At 42.1% G+C, this 19,485-nt stretch overlaps 1 protein-coding gene across 2 annotated transcripts in view; it reads right to left on the bottom strand.

The window, feature by feature from the left end:
- DCTD (dCMP deaminase) overlaps positions 1-3,641 on the bottom strand; it is a 34,003-nt gene extending 30,362 nt beyond the window's left edge. Inside the window, exon 1 of one of the 2 annotated variants that reach the window (XM_048510226.1) lies at positions 3,493-3,641. Coding sequence is in view for 1 of the 2 variants with exons in the window: in XM_048510225.1 (XP_048366182.1) it covers positions 3,516-3,556 (41 nt within the window). In the remaining variant the exon portion in view is untranslated. The remainder of the gene's footprint in view (positions 1-3,492) is intronic. The other variant, XM_048510225.1, reaches the window with a different exon arrangement.
- Between the last annotated feature and the right edge of the window lie 15,844 nt (positions 3,642-19,485).

The raw sequence follows: 19,485 nt of genomic DNA, 5'->3' as shown, positions 1-19,485 counted from the left end.
ATAAATTTGTTTCCCAGAGTGGGTGACTTTTCAAGCTGTTTTTATACCACTTTTAGTCATTCAATAAAAATATCTTATCACATTTTATATATATAATGTGATAAGATATTTTTATTGAATGACTAAAAGTGGTATATATATATAGAGTTTTATTGCAATTTTAAAAGCCAAAAAGGACTTTACTGAAGATTGTGGAAAAGTCAGTAACAGTACCACAAAATTCTCCCTTCCAGACCAAAATAAAACCAAGTCCTTAAGAGTTGTACGCCTACAAAAGGAAAGTAGTTAAAATCTACCAGAATTTCAACCCTATCTTGGGGAGGGGGGCAAATCTGCTGATGGAGGCTGCGCTGGTGGTTTTGCCCTTCCCAGGGCACTTTTCCCCTGCAGAGTGGTAAATCTGCCAGAGGGCAGCTGCCATGGTCCTCCACGGTGGGCAGACATGGACAGAGCACCACATCGGGTACTCCTGTGACCCTGGCATAGCGAGAACATTCTGGACGCATTGGAGGGGATGGAACTAATATTAGTCAGTTTTCAGACAGCTTTTGCCTGCCGGAATGCTGGCACAGGGACTTGGAAAAAGAGTGGTGCAAGCCCATAGAACTGAATGCAAAGATGTTCAGCAGTGGGGAGACTTTTTTGTTTTTGTTTTTCACCTCCCTATGCTGCCAAGAAGGCCTCCTGGGAGCAGAAGGGCAGCACTGCAGCAGCTCTGCATCCTGCCACTGGGAGCTCTGGATTGGGCCACCCATTACATAACATGATGCTAATTAAACTAACACTGTGGTCCAAACCCTAAAAGAAGGTCCATGTGGTGTAGTGATGGAGCTAGAGCTGGGGAGACTTGAATTTATATCCCCCTTTGCCATGAAATCTCTGGGTGACCTTTGGCTAGTTATTCACACTTAATTTAACCAACCTCACTTTCAGAGGGTAGCTGTACTGGTCTGCAGCAGAAGATCCAGATTCAAGATAAGTACTAATTTAGAGACCAACAGAGTATAAATTTTGAGAATCAAAGTTCCCTTCATCAGATATAAGCAGAAATGCAGATCCTTGAGATATCCCAGTCAGAAGATAAAGGTGTTGCAAATAAGGTAGGATTCAAAGATACAATGGACTCAGGGATCTTTATTTCTACTTATATCCAATGAACGAAGCTTTGACTTTTAAAAACGTATAGCTGAAAATCTTGTTGGTCCCTACGGAACTACTGAACTCATATCTATCTCACAGTGTGGTTCTAATGATAAAATGGAGATGAGAAGAACCATGTACATCGCCCTGAGTTCCTATACAGAAGAAAATGCACTAAAACAAATAAATTGCCATCTTTTGAGGAAGCAGAGTTATGGTCCACTTTTAAGAGGAGAACAGTAATTCAGTGACAGAGAAAAGGTTTCATTCTACAGCCAATCCTATGCTCAGCCCTTTAGTAACTTGAACTAAAAGATCTCCACTGGATCTAAAAAGACATCTGCCCAATATCTGAAAACAATTTCTTCAGTTTGACAAAAGTATACTTAATAACACTGGCTTTACTCAGTTCAAATCTTCTCTAATCAGATTGTATAAATACTGTCTTGTTAATACGGCTTCTATGGAGCCCAGCCAAAATGTGTTACAAACTGTGCCTCGATTTACCATGTGATCCTCATAACCAGGCTAAATATTAATAGCTGTCTCTCACTAGTAGTTTGTCATATTATTCAGCTCAGAGATTCAGATATATTAAGGCGTTGGCATTATTCCACCTACCAAAGACCCACATTCATCACCTTGGCTAGATCTTGTTGGACATTAACCTTCTTTCATGACTACTGAAGAACCTCACTATTCAAGCTATCAGCTTTCCCCTTTACTTTAAATAGATCGGTTTCCTTTTTCACTTTATAATCAAGATTAAATACCTGCATAAAAAGGTATGTTATCTAAATTGGATTTTTTTTTGCAAAAAATATGTATGGTACCCTCTGCAATGAATATCACCTGAAATCAAAATCTTTATAGAATATAATATTGTTTAGTTGTATGGATTTCCAGTTTTTGCCAGTTATCAGTCCTTCATGAATATCCTCAGTTTTCTGTAATACACAAATAGTGCTACATTCCTCACAGTACTGTGCACTTAAATAATTTTGTATAATTTATTATGCCTCTATCTCTGCATAGCAATGAAAGCACCATAGCAATGTTAGACGTCAGGTATTAGTGGGAAAAGCTACATGATATATTTTAAAATGGCCTAACACTGGCAAGCCCCTCGTTTTGCAAATTCATTGTATTCTTTCCAGTTTCCAGCTATTACCTGAAGACTTACACATTCAGCATAGAACTTAGGCAACACTCACAGCATAGCTATGAGTAATAATTCCATGGGATGCACAAAAATTGTATACTCAGTGGGGCTTAGTCACAGGAAAATGCTCTTAGGACTGAAGTGCCAGAATCAAAGGTGCCCTATACCATACAAGCTCATTAACTGACCTTGGGCAAGTAGCATACTTGAAGCCTAACCGACGATTCAAAGCTGCTGTTACGAGGCTAAAACACAGCAGAAAATATTGTAAATGGCTATGATTTCTAACTGGGGAAAAAGTAGCATGCAAACCATTAGCAATTCAAAGTACAACACTCAAGCGGCCGTTCTAGTATTACCAATCCGTTTGTAGAATAGAATAGAATAGAATAGAATAGAATAGAATAGAATAGAATAGAATAGAATAGAATCTTTATTGGCCAAGTGTGATTGGACACACAAGGAATTTGTCTCCGGTGCATATGCTCTCAATGTACATAAAAGAAAAATACATTTGTCAAGAATCATAAAGTACAACACTTAATGATTGTCATATAGATCTAATAAGCAATCAGGAAACAATCAATAGTAACGAAACCATAAAATGTAAAATCATAAAATAAAATGAAATGAAATGTCAGCACAGGCTATAGTCATACAGTCATAAATGGGAGGAGATGGGTAATAGGAATGATGAAAAAAGTAGTGCAGTAATTATATAATAAATGTATAATAAATAGTTTAACATTATCGAGGAAATTATTTGTTTAACAGAGTGATGGCATTCGGGAAAAAACTGTTCTTATGTCTAGTTGTATTTGAAGAATGCAGGTAGGGATCCACTCGTGCCACAAAAGTCAGAAGTTTTAAGATACTGCTTTCTTAGTTAACCTCATTTAAAATTATTTTGCTCTTCAGAAATCAGGCAGCCTCTCTTACTTTTGGAGTAATTCAGGACGGGTGGGGGTGAGATTTAAAATGCATCTCTAAAGCAGGGCGGCTGTGTGTGAAGTAGGCAGGAGCGTCCTCTTCCCCCACCCCGCATCTAGGCCAAGTTTTTTCACTACGTGCAGCTCAGGCTGTTTCCGAGAAGCCCCGGGAAAACACAAAGGAGCAGATGTGCAAAGCCATGCCCAAGCAGACAGCAGGAAGGACTTGCAGCAATGAAAGAAAACTGCAAAGACTCTCACCCATCTCCCCTCTGTAGCCCTACCCATTAAGATCATTGCTCAGCGAATGATTCCCAGCACTCATCTGGATGCAATCTGGTAAGGAGGCCAAATCAAAGACCACTTCTCGGCTGGAGAGACCCTTTTCAATTTGGCGCGAAGCGGCAGGAGGAAGAGGAGGAGGAGGAGAAAGAGGCGGAGCCTCAGGCAATCCCCTGCAGGAAACTCAAATGGACACCGCGCTGCAGCAGCTTTCGCAAGTCCGATTAAAGAGTGCAATCCTATACAAAGGCACAGCCTTCTAACTCAGGGAGTTGAAAAAGCTATGACTTTGTTCAGGATTGGACTAACTTCTCAGATTCCTGCCAAGTGTACTGCAATTTAAAACTTGATGGACAAAACAAGAAACAAAATATTCGTGGACTACACCTCCCAGGATGCATTGCTCGGTCATGCCCGGACAGGGAAAAGGCGCAGAAGTTATGGCCAACTGACCTCGAAAATAAGAACACCCTTCTAAACCTAAGGATTTAGAAGATTAATATCGGTGATTGAAGAATTCTCTGCGGCTCCGATCTAATCTCAGTGATTTTCTTATTAGGTTTTCAGAATCAGACTCTCTTAACACTTATTTGAAACTAACTTATACATCGCTTTATACTATCATCTTCTAGGAGCTAATTCCTAGATATGAAGCTTTAGGTTTCTCTGTATGATAAATTATATAAGTACGTGGTGTTTAGTCACAACCAATTTTTGGCAATGCAAGTAAGGGGCTTTCAAGGCAAGTGGGAAGCATTGCCTTCCTTGGTGGTCTCCATCCAAGTATTGGCCCTGCTTAGGTGCTGAGATCTGACAAGGTCAGGCTATCTATCCGGAGTCCCCAGCCTTTTTGAGCCTGAAGGGACTATTGGGGTTCTGACCTAGACTGGTGGGCACAACCGCCAAATGCTGCCTCAGAAGGCAAAACCAGCCACAAGAGGCTGCTGCAGCTAACTTTAAGTCACACTAGGAAGCTCCTTGTGCTGTGGTGGCAGCTGCTGTCAAAGCAGTTTTTAAATATCTGCCCCGCTAGTCAGAAGTCTTGCTGGGCAAAAGCCCTACCTATCCCTGGCAGGTGCCAGGAAAGATACTGAAAGGTGCCATAGCACCCATGGGCACCATGATGGGGACCCCTGCTGTGCGGCTAAGGCCAAAACTGCAAGTGAAATTGGCATCAAATATTGAATTACTTGCAACCGTTGCTTCTTGCCTTTCTGCCCAATCAGGACCACTAAGGTAATATACCTGTCATTAAATTATATGCAGTAGTTTACAACATACAGCAGTATTTTTTCCAACTGTGCTGCTTAAATGGTATAAAGATGAAAGAGGACCTACACAGTATTATTTGCTTGATTGTTTCTATATTGCTTATGCAATGCTTCCCATTACAGTTTCTGTTAAGGACATATTATGAATTCTGTTAGATGTACCAAGAAGAGTATTGCAAAGAGAAACTGAAAATGCCGCACCCAGACAGGGAAAGACTTGTGGTAGACTGAAACTGAGATTGCCTGGAGTTCATATTCCCAGCGAAAGAAAAGGACAGAGCAAGTGATTGCACATGGACTCCTGAGACCCCTTGTTAAGCATACCCTGATTGGAATCATGTGGATGAGACTGTCTTGTGTCTTTAGCTATGTGTCAAGTGAATGAAGGGGGTCAAAGGCTATAGCTGCTGGTAAGACTACAGGATGCCAAGCAGTAAGCCTAGTAACAACTACAGTACAGTCTCATTTAATAAGCCAAGACTATGTAGGTTCTCTCAGAATAGGTTGTCAACTTCCAGGTGGAATCTGGAGATCTTCTAGAATTGCAGTTCACTACAGAGAGAGAGAATGGCTGTTTTTGAGGGTGGATTCTGGCAAATTCCACCCTGCCTAGGCTCTACCTCGAAATCTCCAGGAATTTCCCAATCCAAAGTTGGCGGCCATATCTCAGACATCCAGAGAGGCCCAGGCCTATAACAACACATGATACATATAAAACCAAGGTGTAAAACTTATCAAATGCCAACTTTAGCCGCTGTCTACATGTGAAACATCCTTTGAGTAGACCAAATGCCATTCTATTCCGCTTTCTGGCCCTGCAGGTGTTTACCCTTTTTTCTATATACTTTTTAAAAAGCAACCCAACCCCCACCCCCAGCTGTTATCTATTTTGAGAAAAAGCATACAGATACCTGAGGTTTTCTTGTTGATTTTAGTTTTGTGAGGGAACTAGAAGGTTGGGATGAGGTGATCCTTGAAAATACATGGAGGAGGAAGAGTTACACACACACACACACACACATACACACACAGAGCGCACTATTGTTAGCCCTCTAAAAACTGAGAGAGACCACAAATCCCTTGGGTCATGTCTAGTCTGATCTTAAGGAAGGACGTTATCAAGGTCTTGGTCATTGTGTTAGTAAGTCCTTTATCACTCCCTGCCAAAACTGAGGGAAACAATGACTTTATACACTGTGGATGTATAACAAATCCATCTTCCTAATGCTAGCATCATATGAAGTCCTTTGGTGGCTCCTCTGTCTTTAAAAGTCAGATAATCTCTGGGTACCACTAACTGTGCATTTCTTCTCTTGCATCAAGCACAGTTCACTCTCTGAAGAAGTAGAATTTTGCCCTTAGCCTTTTCTGAGAAAGTGAGATGAGGAGGGTGTTTATCTCTTCCTGGGAATGTGACAGTGTCACTGGAGTTTGACTCTTTAAAGTCACCTTTAAAGTAGGTGTAAGCTCAAAAGAACAGGGTAGGGTGAAATATAACCCTCAAGTAAGTTCTTCACCCTTTCTTTCATTTGCTTTTTTTGGTTGACATTTCAGCACTTTCATCATTTATTTTTTTTCTCTTCGTTCCGTCATTTTTTCCCCTCTTTGTTCCAGAGAAACAGAGAATAACCAACAAAGAATGAAATATTCCAGGGAACGGCCCTGGAAAATGGAAAGTTAGAAGATTCTGTTTAGTCTTTTTACAAGGAGTGTTCTACTTAACTGGACGTAGTTTCCCACAAGTAAACCTATCTAAAGTAATCTAGGTGAAGTACCTGCTATTGCAATCTACCTGCTTTCTTGTTAGGAGCTAGTACTCATTGGATATTGCACTATAGCCATCATTCGTAGCTGGATTGGCTTGTTGCAAAGTATTGCTAAAGCATAGGAATGGCACAATATAATTATGTGTGGATGCAGTCTAATAGAGCTTTTTATAATAAATTATTTACAATCATGGTAAAGTTGTCAGGTGTGAGTGCATAAAACAGATAATAATCCTAATCATTCACTAAATTCAAGTATGGCCCTCACTACCAGTCAGCTGCAGAAACAAATGTCATTCTAGGAGATCTATGTTTAGATACTCCCAGCAAATTTAGAAGAACAAGAGTTTGGATTTACGCCCTGCCTTTCTCTCCTGTAAGAAGTCTGAAAGCAGCTTACAAACTCCTTCCTTTCTTCTCCCTACAACATACATCTTGGGTGTTTGGTCAGGCTGAGAAAATTGTAAGAGAATTGTGACTAGCCCAAGGTTACCCAGTTAGCTTCATGTGTAGGAGTGAGGAATCAAACCTGGTTCTCCAGATTACAGCCCACTGTTCTTAACCACTACACCATGATATTTAAAAAGCAAATAGCTGTTTTGTGGAACTCTTCTTATAGACCTTGGCAGAGGAAGGAAAAGGGCTTAACCATTTCATCCCTACACAGTTTTCCTAATTAAATCCCATTCTCCATGCTATGTTGGTAGCTCTGGAAATGAAGTGGAGGACACCTATCTTTTTTCCAGGGTTGCCAGCCTCCAGGTGGGACCTGGAGATCCCCTGGAATTACAGTTTATCTCCAGACTGAAGAGATTAACTTCTTTGGAGAAAATGAATGCTTTTTAGAGGGTGATCCTTGTGGCATTGTGCCCATTGAAGCTCTGTCCTCAAAGCTCTAGGAGTTTCCCCAACCTGGCAACCCAATCAGAGGCATATTGGGGGGAAATGGCGCCCGGGGACAACACCTGCTCCAGGTGCCCCCCCTGCTCAGGGGCAGGGCATGGGAGCGGCTTGAACGGGCACCATGGTGGCAGACTGGAAAACCACCCACCCCCGAGCCACCCCCTGCCTCCCTGCAGGCCTGGGGAGGGCAGAAGCCAGCCTGCAAGGAGGCAGGGGCAAGGTGCTGTGGCAGGCAGCCCAGGAGCCAGCCTGCTGCTGCGGTGCCCGTCTGAGCCGCCCCTGCCCACAAGGGCCTGGGGAGGGAAGGAGGTGGCTGGGATGAGCACCGCAGCAGCAGGGTGGCTCCTGGCAGCAGGCCCGCTCTGTCTTTAGGTGCCTCCCCTGTTCTGACCCAGCTCTTCTGAGCTGGGTTGGCATGGGGGAGGAGCAGAGGTGGGATCCAGCAGGTTCTCACAGGTTCCCGAGAGTAGGTTACTAATTATTTGTGTGTGCCGAGAGGGGGTTACTAATTGCTGATTTTGCCACGTGATTTTTGCCTTTGTTATGCCCCTCCTCTCAGCAGTAGCATGCAGAACTTGACGCAGTCTAGCAGGAGGTGCACCGGCGTGCGTGGCAGCCTGCACCTGCGTGCATTCATTTCCCGCCTGAGGACCGGCGCAGTGGCTGCGTCCTTGCCACAGCCACGCCCAGGAATGCCCCGCCCCGGAATGCCCATCCATGCCCCCGTCGTGCCCAGCCCAGCCCCATTGGCGCTACGCCACAGTTTGAGTCCCATCACCATGGGAACCTGTTACTAAAATTTTTGGATCCCACCACTGGGGAGGAGGGAATGGGGTGATTTCGCCCCCCCCCCTGCCATTGTGCCCGGGATCATTTGACTCCCCGTCCCCATGGGCGGTACACCACTGAACACAATTCACCCTTCCCCTACCCGTGGTCCAATCCTGAGTGCTAGATAGTTTTCCAGGTTTTTTTTTTTAATTTTAGATGATGTGACTTCATAGCATCACAGACTTGATATGAGAATCAGTGCTGAAGATATGCTCTCTAAAAATACAAAAACCAGGAAAACTATCCAGCACCCAGGATTGGGCTCTCCCAATGCCAAACCACGTCCAATCATCTCTTGTCATGAAAACCTTAAGGCACACAAACATGGTGCCATTGGACTCATTCATTATACTGCTGAAGACAAATATGACTATCTTAAGAATGTTAACTTGAAGGATAAGAGATCATGTTCCATGTAACTGAAATACCGTATAATACAGATCTGAATGTTCTCATTAGCCACATGGATAATGGATATGTTGGGTCAGCTGCTGATGCAGAAGGAATCATTCTGTCAGATGATACAAAAAAGACTAAACTGATAGATACATTGTTACATTGTTTCTCTTTTCACAAAGATAATCTGAGATAAGGCAACCAGAAACATCGACAGAAACAAGAAACGGGAAAGACAGAGGGCCTACGTGTCAGGATGACTAATGGCTGACATGAATTTGTTAGAAAGAATGCCTGTGAGCTAGCTGAGCTTCCATTGATAAAGCAACTAATATAGTAGATGAGGGAAGTACAATTGGATGTTCTTTTATTTTTAATTGAGCATACGTTTGATTTAATTTCACACGTGTCCTCCAGAGAAAGCTTCTGGACCAGAAAGACTTGTTGTCAGGTGGCTACTAAGTGAGGTCATTCTTTCTTTAACTTTCTTCTTTCAGGCCCTGAGGATTCTTATGTTGAGGATGTTCTTCTGTGGTTTTGAAAGCTATGGTTCTGTTCAGCAGTCTTTCATCATGGAACATGAATCCTATAGAAAGGCAAGCTGAATCCCTCATAACATGATAAAGAATTTATCTTGTGGATGTACTTCTTTTGACTGAAACTTTCCTTCTAACAGAAAGTCTCAACAAGTGCACCAAGGCTATTCTCCTAACTCTCCATAGTTTTTATTTATTTACTTATTGCATTTACAGTCTATCTTTCTCAAAGAGACTTCTTTTTATCTTTCACATATGTATGCCACATTTCTCCAAGAACCCTGGTTCAAGCAAACACACTATGCACTTAACCACGCTGCCTACTGGTGGAAATTGCTGTCAAGTCACAGTTGATTTATAATGTCCCCTCAGGATTTTCAAGGCAAGAGACTATTGCTATTGCCTTCCTCTGCATCACTGCCTCTGGTGGTTTCCCAACCAAATACTAGTCAGGGATGCTGCTGCTTTGATTCCAAGACCTGACAAGTTCAGGGCAGCCTAGTCCATTCCTGACTACCATTAGCATATTTACCTAGGGGACATGGGGTACCCTATGTCCCCGGGCACCCCCTAATGGGGGGCGCAAACATTTCAGGTTCATTTGTGTGGTTTTTGTATTTTTAGTGTTTTTTCTGTTTTTGGCCTGCAGGGGGTGCATTTTTAGTCTAGCAGCACCACAATTTCAGGGATTTTTCAGGAGACCCTCATGATGATACCACCCAAGTTAGGTGAGCTTTGGTTCAGGGGGTCCAAAGTTATGGACTCCCAAAAGGGGTGCCCCCATCTCCCATTGTTTCCAATGGGAGCTAATAGGAGATGGGGGCTACACCTTTGAGGGTCCATAACTTTGACCCCCTGAACCGAACTTCACCTGACCTGGGTGGTATCATCAGGAGAGTCTCCTAAATATACCCTGAAATTTTGGTGCTGTTAGCTTAACAATTGCACCCTTGACAGCAGGCACCCTCCAAATTTCCCCAGATTTTCTTTTTAAATCCACCCGCTTTGGCATGGACTTAAAGGGAGAATGTGAGGTCCCCAGTTTAAACATTGAAAATGATGCTGTTTGGGGGTGGATTTCCCTGGAGGTGTTTTGTGACATTTGTTTGGTAAATATTTTGCTGGGGGTGATTTGTGAGAGATTTACATGCTTAATACCCACTTGCAGTGGCTTGGAGCTGTTTCTCAGGCTAATAACATAGGGTTGGTGTGAGGACAAAATTATGGAAGAGAATTGGTGTAGAGAGAGCCATGTACGTTTTGCTGGGGGTGGGAGGTGTTTTCTGAACTAGTGCAAAAAATCATTGTTTGGTCGTGGTAGGGGAGGGTGGCCACCCATGGGGGGGGGCAAACTCAGGTTTTGTCCCCGGGCTCCAGTTTGCCTAGATACGCCTCTGCTGACTATTCATTATTTTAAATCTTCTGATTGTCATGCCTTTCAAGGTCATGAGTAGCCATGAGGATTAATAGAAAGGGCAGGCAATCACAAGGTCTCTAGCAGTCTCAGTCAAAACTCTGTTTTGGGCACCCAAAGACAATGTGGGTGCTAGAGGCATACCTCTTTGCCTTTGTTTGTAACAGATTCAACAACCATGAAGATTCTTCTCTGCCCAAAGATAATTGGGGTATTCCCACCTCTGTAGACAACAGAGTTACCCATCCCAAGTGGTGTGGCATAGGACACAGACTTTTGGAACAGATGATCCCTCGGACTATTTATTGTCGAAGGCTTTCACGGCCAGAATCACTTGGGTGCTGTGTGGTTTCCGGGCTGTATGGCCATGTTCTAGCAGCATTCTCTCCTGACGTTTCGCCTGCATCTGTGGCTGGCATCTTCAGAGGATCTATTTTTTGGTAGACTTGAAATACACAGAGAGCTCATATACCCTATCTGTCCATTCTTGTTTTGTGCACAACTCTGCACTTTTTGTGATAGCAGTAAACTATGTTTTACACTGCTCTTCAAGCCAGAATTTGATGGAGTCAATTTCAAACAGTAGGAAAGCACAAATCATACATTGCCAATTTTGATATCACAGTGAATGATGGTCTCTGCTAGATACAAATTGCAAGCAAAGCTGCATAAGACAATACAGGTGATATGATGCAAGAGCCCGTTACTCCCACGCTCATGTACTATCTTCCAAACCATGATCTGAAGCATCATCTGAAATTATCCTGAGTGTTAGATGGAGGTCCCAGGATTTAAAATCTCCGTTCAGTCATGAAACTCACTAGCTATGCCATGCTAAACAGATGCTAAACACACCTTCTAAGTCCATTGAAGTTTAAAAGGGTATAACTGTTTAGGATTGCAGTGTAGATGATCTTCAGCTAAGCTCCCTCCACCTCATCATGTTCAGTGTGTTGTTGAGGATTTACATGCCATAATTCTTAGAGGGGAGAATGTTATTCCAGTACAATCCCTATATAAATAATGGATTTCAGCATCAGTCTGAGCAAGGATTGCTAGGGTTTACATGTTTGGTTATTATTGCAACTGCAGGATGAGATAAAGTGCTACAGATTTGACTTTGCAACATGTTGTTAAAGGATAAAACCAAAGAATTAACCAGCAGTATTGGTCACATCATCTCCTTCCAGCATAAATGCATTTCTTATGTCAGAAATAGAAATCCTGTAAGAACTGCTCATTCACCATTATGTAAATGGCAGGGAAAAAATAATTGATGTTTAATTCATGATGAGGCATAAACTAATTTGTTAAGAGCAAGAATAACTGTTATGGTAGGAGGCTGCCTAGGGACAACAGGGTATTGGTTTTTGGAGAAATTATGGAGAGTCTGGTGTTTCTTTTTTATGCACATGCCTCACAATATGTTGGAGCACAAAGTATAAGAAAAGCACAAAAGCAGATGGATTGTAACAGCAGTTTATGAATAAGTCCTCATATAAAAATTAATGCAGGGTGCCTTCCCAATGTCTACTTTGAAGGGGTTATCTGAGGCTGAATCTGTGTGCTGTGAAGACATCTAGAAAGCATGACCTGAACATTCTTGGCTCTTATCTTTCAAAGGACTAAAGAAGAAGTGAATTCCCGGCTATCAGTAGACAATATAGACCTTATTTCTGGAGAGGTTTTCAAGCACGCAAGCAAACAAAACAATCAAAGCCGCAATATAAAATATTAACTTAGATTTTTGAAAAGGTAAAAGAGAGGCCAGCTGAAATGCTGTATTATTCATTTATTGGCAGGACAGCTTACCAGGACATTCCCTATTGCCATAATAAAAACTGTATTGTCCTCCCACTGAATTCATACTTGAGAAGTAATTGTCTGGTGAGAAGCATTTTTTTTTTCTGTTCAGAAGCTAAATGTCTTTTACAAATACTATTAGGAATGGGCCGGAAAGCACCACTGCTTTAAAGAGCTTTTCTTTCTTTCTGAGCTCTAATCACTATTTAATCATTTACAGCAGTGGTGGCAAACCTACGGCACGGGTGCCAGAGGTGGCACTCAGAGCCCTCTCTGTGGGCACGCACAAACAGAGTCCCCCCCGCCCCCACATCTAGGCTGGCCTGGGCCACTGGGCTCGATTATTAGCATTAAACCTAAGACCTAGTTTTGGGGAAACAGTGTAGGTAACCCTGATAAGCGCTGTTAAACTCCACTGATTTTCATGCAAAGAACTAAAGCGCAATCCTTTACCTGGGAGTAAGCTCGGTTGCTGGCAATGGGGCTTGCTTCTGAGCAAACCCTCCTAGGGGTGTGATTCACCTGTTGGAAGAGTTGCACGGTTGCTTCAAAGCAAAGCCACTGACTACCATCAAGCTTACTCCCAGGTAATCTACATCACTCTAGAGCCAACCGTTTTTTCTAAACTAAAACCTCAGTATTCAGGTTAAATTGCCGTGTTGGCACTTTGCGATAAATAAGTGGGTGTTCGGGTGCAATTTGGGCACTCGGTCTCTTAAAGGTTCGCCACCACTGATTTACAGTCTTTTAAAAAGATAGTAAAGATAATAATACAGTTCTTATATCACACTGGAAAGAGAAAAATCAGAATAGCAAAAGTCATATCATGTACTTTGAGACAGAATTCAAAATGTGGACATTATCATTATATTGTCCACTGTGAAGATCAGAAAAGGAATCCTTTGGCATGGAGTAGTTAGCTGCAGTATTGCAGTTAAAGCTCTGCTCATAATTTATTCAATCCCAATGAAAGTCAGTGTTAGGTAGTCAGCTCAAAGTTGACTCAACTTCCCATCCTTCCAGGTAAAATGAGTACTCAGCTTGTTGGAGGTAAAGTGTAGACAACTATGGAAGGCAATGACAAACCATTCCACAAACACAGTCTGCCTAGTAATTGTTGTGATATGATATCACCCCACAGATCAGTAATAACCCAGTGCTTGCTCAGGGAACTACCTTTATCTATAAAAATCAGAAAGTGGTCTCTTTTTCAATAATTCTTCCATCTTTATGTTCTTTTCTCTAATGGTGTGGTCCTAAGAATACTTTCCTGAAAGCGAACCCCATTGAATGGGCTAAAGTGGGATTCTGAGTAGATCTGCTTATTATTGTTCTCTAGCATAATTTACCTGTTTAGACATATGGGCAATACCTTAGCTCGAACACTATTCATTATGTATGTCCAATAGCATGCAGTACTTTTTGTGTCAGGTTTTTCTGCACGTGTCAGTAGGGTGAAAAATCTGTTCCAAATTTGCTGATCTATTATGATGTTATTCAGAATTCTGTAGCCAGATATAATATTTCTTCTTGGCTCAGTTCTTGCTAATTATAAAATAGACCCATGCAGCAAGAAGGGAAATTGTGAGAAGATGGCTGCCATTTTGTAAGATCCAGGGTGTTGGTCTCTCTTCTGTTGCAGGTAAGGCCTGGGAGTCGTCAAAGAGCACAAGCCCTTTGGTACAAGCTAAAGGGTTTCTTGGAATTCGGCCTTTAGACAAAAGGCTGTAGCCTAGTGCTGGCAGGAAGATATCCTGTCAGAGGGAGAGAGGAAGAACTGTTTGTTTCTGTAGTGTTGCATTTTAATTTTGTGTTGTGGGCCAAAGCAGGATATGAGTGGGTGAATGAAAAAGTCTGGCTTTATTGCATGAAATCTTCAACTGCCTCATTTCTCGAAACCTTTTGTTCGTAAGGAGTCAGATAACCTGATATATCACTTTAAAATATTATTTTCCCCAACTATCCACTTACGAAACATTGTGGGATATTTTTCTGCATACTCCTCATCAGAAATCTATTGCCTTCATACTTGACTATTTTTCACAGAATGGCTCTCCAGAACAATGTCCGACAGCAACATTTTTAAAAAAAACCCTTCAAGCTGATTTGAAAATGTACTGATTCTGCTAGTATAGCTCCTTGAAACATGGCACAAATATGATAATGAGAGATTATTCTTCGGTTGGAAGGATTTTAAATAGTTTTTAAGAGTTTTTTCAGTGGATTTTTAAGCACCGTCCTTTTAGGTCTAAAGCTTCAAGGCTTTGCAAAGCATCTTCAATATCTTAAACGTGGTATCAGCTGAACAACAGTGTGAGAACCTGAAATTATCTAGTGCCCTGGAATCAATATCAAGCAATATTTCTCTTTGAAAGAAATTTACTCTGACAGAAAGGAGTTAGAGCAATGTAAGGGAACTGAGACCCCAGCTAAAGAACTGGATATAGAAATTCCCTCTAAAGCAGTACAAATTAGTTGATGTCACTAGAGCAAGAAAACCATAGTGACAGAGTAAAATGTTATCGAGTCTCTGGAATACTTTATTATCACCACCGTAGGTCACTAAGCTTCACAAGCTATATCCATCAACTTTGATAGCAATTTACAAGCTAACAATGGGAGCTGGAAAGTGGGGTGTTTCGATGTACTAACCATTTCCAGAAACACCTGGGTTCAAACATGGCTTGGGTCAGAAGTGAAACAGGATTACTGATCTCAGCCTGCTCTCTAGTGGACAGTGAGGCATAAAACCAGCGCAGAACGAGGTATATACTGAAAGAAGAATGTGAGACTCGAATCTGGGAGGGAGCACCTGCAGTTTTAAAAATCCTAAACACAGTATGGGATTTGCTTGTTTTGTTCCATGCCCAACTACTGCAGTGTATTTCAAATAATACTACATTTAGTCCAGCTCTTAGCATCTTGAGAAGGCTGTGGTAGAAATTAGACATATGGAAAGAAGGACTATTTTGTGCATGTGGGGCTTCGACAAAAGAAGAATTTGAAAGGCTTTTGTGTGAATAGAGAAGTGGTAAAAATGAATTGGTAGTGAAATGACGAAATAATGGATGGTGCAAGATCCTGTTCTTAAAAGAAGAGATGCCACTGATAAACAAATACAACAAATGCAATGCTGGGTAAGTGGACTGTGCCACAAAGCATTATTTAGGGTTTAGATCTAATGAGTTGAATGTGAGCTCATGCCAAGTACAGTAACATAATGGCACTAAGATGCTTCACAAACATCTCGCATCTTGTGAGGTTGTGAGTAAGAGCTTGTTAAATTACGATGTTGTAGCAATATGCCCAAGTGTTGTACCGTTACAGAACGTTAGAACAGTACACTTATGCCCAAGCAGCTGCAGTTTGCAGGGCCATATGCAAATCAAATAGGAGGCAGATAGGAGGTATGGCAAGGGCAGAATGAGAAAGTTGTGGGTTTGGGATGTCGGGGATTTTTTTTTTTTTTTTGCTGTCTAGTTGCAGTCAACTTAAGGCAACCTCATAGACTTTTCAAGGTGAGAGATATTCAGAGGTGGTTTGCTGTTGCCTCTTTGTAGTGACCCTGGATTTCCCATCCAAGTACTAATTGGAATTGACCTTGTTTCGCTTCCGTGGTCTGATAAGATGCAGTCAGTCTGAGCTATCCAGGTTGGGCAAATTCCTGTTGTCTCTCTGTATACGGGAACGGGAATCCCACTTCCTAGCACTTGGGCAGCATTCAACATGAACGTCAAATGGATGGCATGAACAGCTATTGCCTGAACATCCACCAAAAATCCATTGCAATCATTTGCTCTCCAAAAGCAGTGCTACAAGCTGTGACATTCCTTTGTGATGGCAGTCCTGCCCCCCCCCCCCCCCCGCCCCATGCAGCTTCAAAAGAATTTGAGTCATGCATTTAAATTCCAACCTGTGATACTGGTGGAGGCAATTCACCAGGAAAGTACCAGCTTTTGCAGCTTGTCAGTTTCTGACCTGACGATGAAAGATTGTATATCTGGAAATGAGATACAGATTATATGAGAACAAGTGCGGCTCATCTGAGCTCATGCTTTTAGCCTTGAAGCTGGAGCTGAAAAGAATATTAATAAAGCCATATGTGTCTTTGCTAATTGTCCAATAAAACAGATCTGCTAATGTAAGACGATTTTTGATGGATGCCATGTTCTGTCGCCAGCTGGCACCAACCGTAATCCTTTAAAAATATTTTCTCCCTTTTTTTTCTTTTGAAAATTCCCTAGCAATAATGATCTACAAAAAAGAAAGGAAGAAAACGGATGTGCTGCTACCAACTGGAATGAATGGGAGAGGAGGGAAATAGTTGAGTAGCTTTCTGTGTTTCTTCTAAAATGAGCTTCACATCAGAGCTTTCTTTAAAAAAAAGATTTATCAAGTAAAATAAATGTCTGTGTAATAGGAAAAACAAAATATTGTTTAATATGGATGTGAATATAAAACACATGTGAAACTGTAGCTATGAAAAAAATGCCCTTTCATCCAAAAACTCCTTAATAATAGTGTGAAATAACAAGCCCCTTTTGGACATTTTCTATATGCTTGCAATGTGGGCAGGTTTTTGTTCCTCAGCATAAGCATGAAGGTATTTATAGTGCAATCTTAAACAGAGTTTCAGCCTTATGAATCCACTGAAGTCAATGGCTTTCATGGGATGTATCTGCTTAAAGATGCTGAAGTAGTATATTAATGTCAAGATTCACTTTTTTGAAGTAAGATATTATGGCTAAAAGGTTTTCCTATTTTCCTCAAAGAAAATGTTTTGATTGGGGAGATCAGAGAGGGATGTAAAGCAGTTACAGATTGCGTGGATCTGCTTCAACAAAAGCCATTCTTCTAATGTTAAAATGGAGAGCAAAGATCTCTGATCAGTGGTGGAAAATGAAAAGAAGCAGTCAGATACAGAGTACCAGTCAAACACCATGGAGTTCAAATAACAATCATGTTATTCATGGAGATTAGAGTTCATGTATAGAATTGTGGATTTTCCACAAAACCACGCAACCCATTCATTGCTGCCTGAGGAGGGGAGGAAGCAGTCTGAGGGTGCAGAAGGAGACACACAAAATCCTATTGCTTGGGTAAAATTTGGCCACAGTCGTTTTATTGGTGTGCTAGGAAAAGGAAGCAGAGGTGCGGCATAGGGGACGGATCTGGCACAGGGAAGCACGTCTGCTATCCCCCAGTGACCAATGGGAAGCACATCTGTTGTCTCCTGGTAATAACTTTTCCCCAGTCCAATGCGCCAACGCCCAGAACAGCAAGATAGTGGGAGCCATCTGGACATTGGCCTCTGGATGTACTCCCCTTGCTGCCAGGGGGCGTGAGCCAGCAGCAGCCCCCACCTGTGCATGTGGTTCACAGGCTCGCTCCACCCCCCCCCCAGGCCTCTTATGGAGGCCCCCACCAAATGGGGAGGGCTGGCACACAGGCTCCTTCTCTTCTGAATGGATCGGTCCCCATGCGCAACCCGCCAGGCTGTGACAGATGAAATGCAAATAACAACAATCACTGTAGCCAGAATGCTAATAACAAAAAACTCAGACCCACGAGGGAGGGAGACACTGTCGGTGCTCGGGCAAGAAGAGGTGTGGGATGGCCCAGCCTGCCCATATAGGGCTGCGGCCCCACCTCTTTCAGGCATGTCGCTTGCGCTGGCAGCTGGACAGTCTGCCCAACTCCCTGCCCCACCCCTGGCAGCAACGGCACCCAAAGTAAACCTCAGCCATTTTTTAATCACTGCTGAAAGGCTGCCTATACTGCCAGGTGAGTTCTATGCTGGGTACTGTGTTACACTATAAAGCTGAGATATTTGGTCAGCATGAAGAATGACCACAAACTAAAGAGATGGAACAGGGGGATGCAGTGGGGTTTCAGGAGGATAAGTTGTTGTTTTCGATGCTCTTTTGTAAAGCTTGTAATTGTATTTATTTTTTAAATTGTATATGCGTTATTTCTTCTGTTATGCATGTTTAGTGCCCTTTATTGTATCTGTCTAACACACACACTAAGGAAGCATATTTAAGGCAGTGACATTAAAATAACTACAACCAATAAAACTACAGACTGGATCTGAGGGAGAAAGAAAAATAGACATATGACATTAAATACCAAAAGTTCAGGTAAACGGGACAGATTGCCTGACATCGCTTAATCTTTTTTAATCGCACTCTTCCTCCCAAACATTCAGAGCAGCATCTGTCACCATCGTTGTGCTGATTCAACACTCGAAATGCTGCATCATTGCAGCAAGCAAATCTTTCAGGGGCAGTTACACAGTCAAGGGTGCAACTGCAGAAAAAAAGCCCTGTCTCCAGTAGCCATGTACTACACACTTTAGAAATCAGAAAAGCTGGAGAAGGACCTCCAGTGATGGGCCTCAAATAACGAATGTTGGTTGTATCATGAATTAATTCTAAATCTGTACTTCCGTTCTGTCCTATAGCATCACTCTGTACTTCCACTGAGGAAGAATGGATATGAGGGGGAGAGAAAGATTTGCTTTACATTAAGACGTATCCTCCCCTTCCCCTATTGGTTTATTTCTGTAGTGCTGTATTTTGTGTTGTGAGTCACTTTGAGACCCTATGGAGGAGAAAGGAAGGATATAAATGAATGAATGAAAAAGCTTTGTTCCCACACAGAATATCTATTTATCTAAAAGTTCCCAAATCAATACAACAATGAGCAAATGGGATTATTTACGCCTTTATATTACAAACAGGTAAAACTTGGCTGCCTGTCTGGTAATAATTTATTTCTCATCTTGTAATAATTTATCACAGCAGGATTTGTCGGGGTGATATATCCGTTCATTATAGACATGAGTCAAACATTTCTTCCTTACCTCCTCATAATAGGGGCAATAAAACAATATATGGTCCGTGGTCTCTATGGCATTCAAGGGGCAAGTGCATAATCTCTCCTCATAGGGAGTCTTTTGACTTATATTACTGCACACCTTGCTTTACTGCACACCTCATAGGGAGTCTTATCCCTTATATTACTGCACACCTTGCAAGAGTAAAGCTAGA

This window comes from Sphaerodactylus townsendi, linkage group LG10 (genome assembly GCF_021028975.2).
Source record: "Sphaerodactylus townsendi isolate TG3544 linkage group LG10, MPM_Stown_v2.3, whole genome shotgun sequence".
Classification (NCBI taxonomy): domain Eukaryota; kingdom Metazoa; phylum Chordata; class Lepidosauria; order Squamata; family Sphaerodactylidae; genus Sphaerodactylus; species Sphaerodactylus townsendi.
This window is presented reverse-complemented; position numbering and strand designations above follow the sequence as displayed.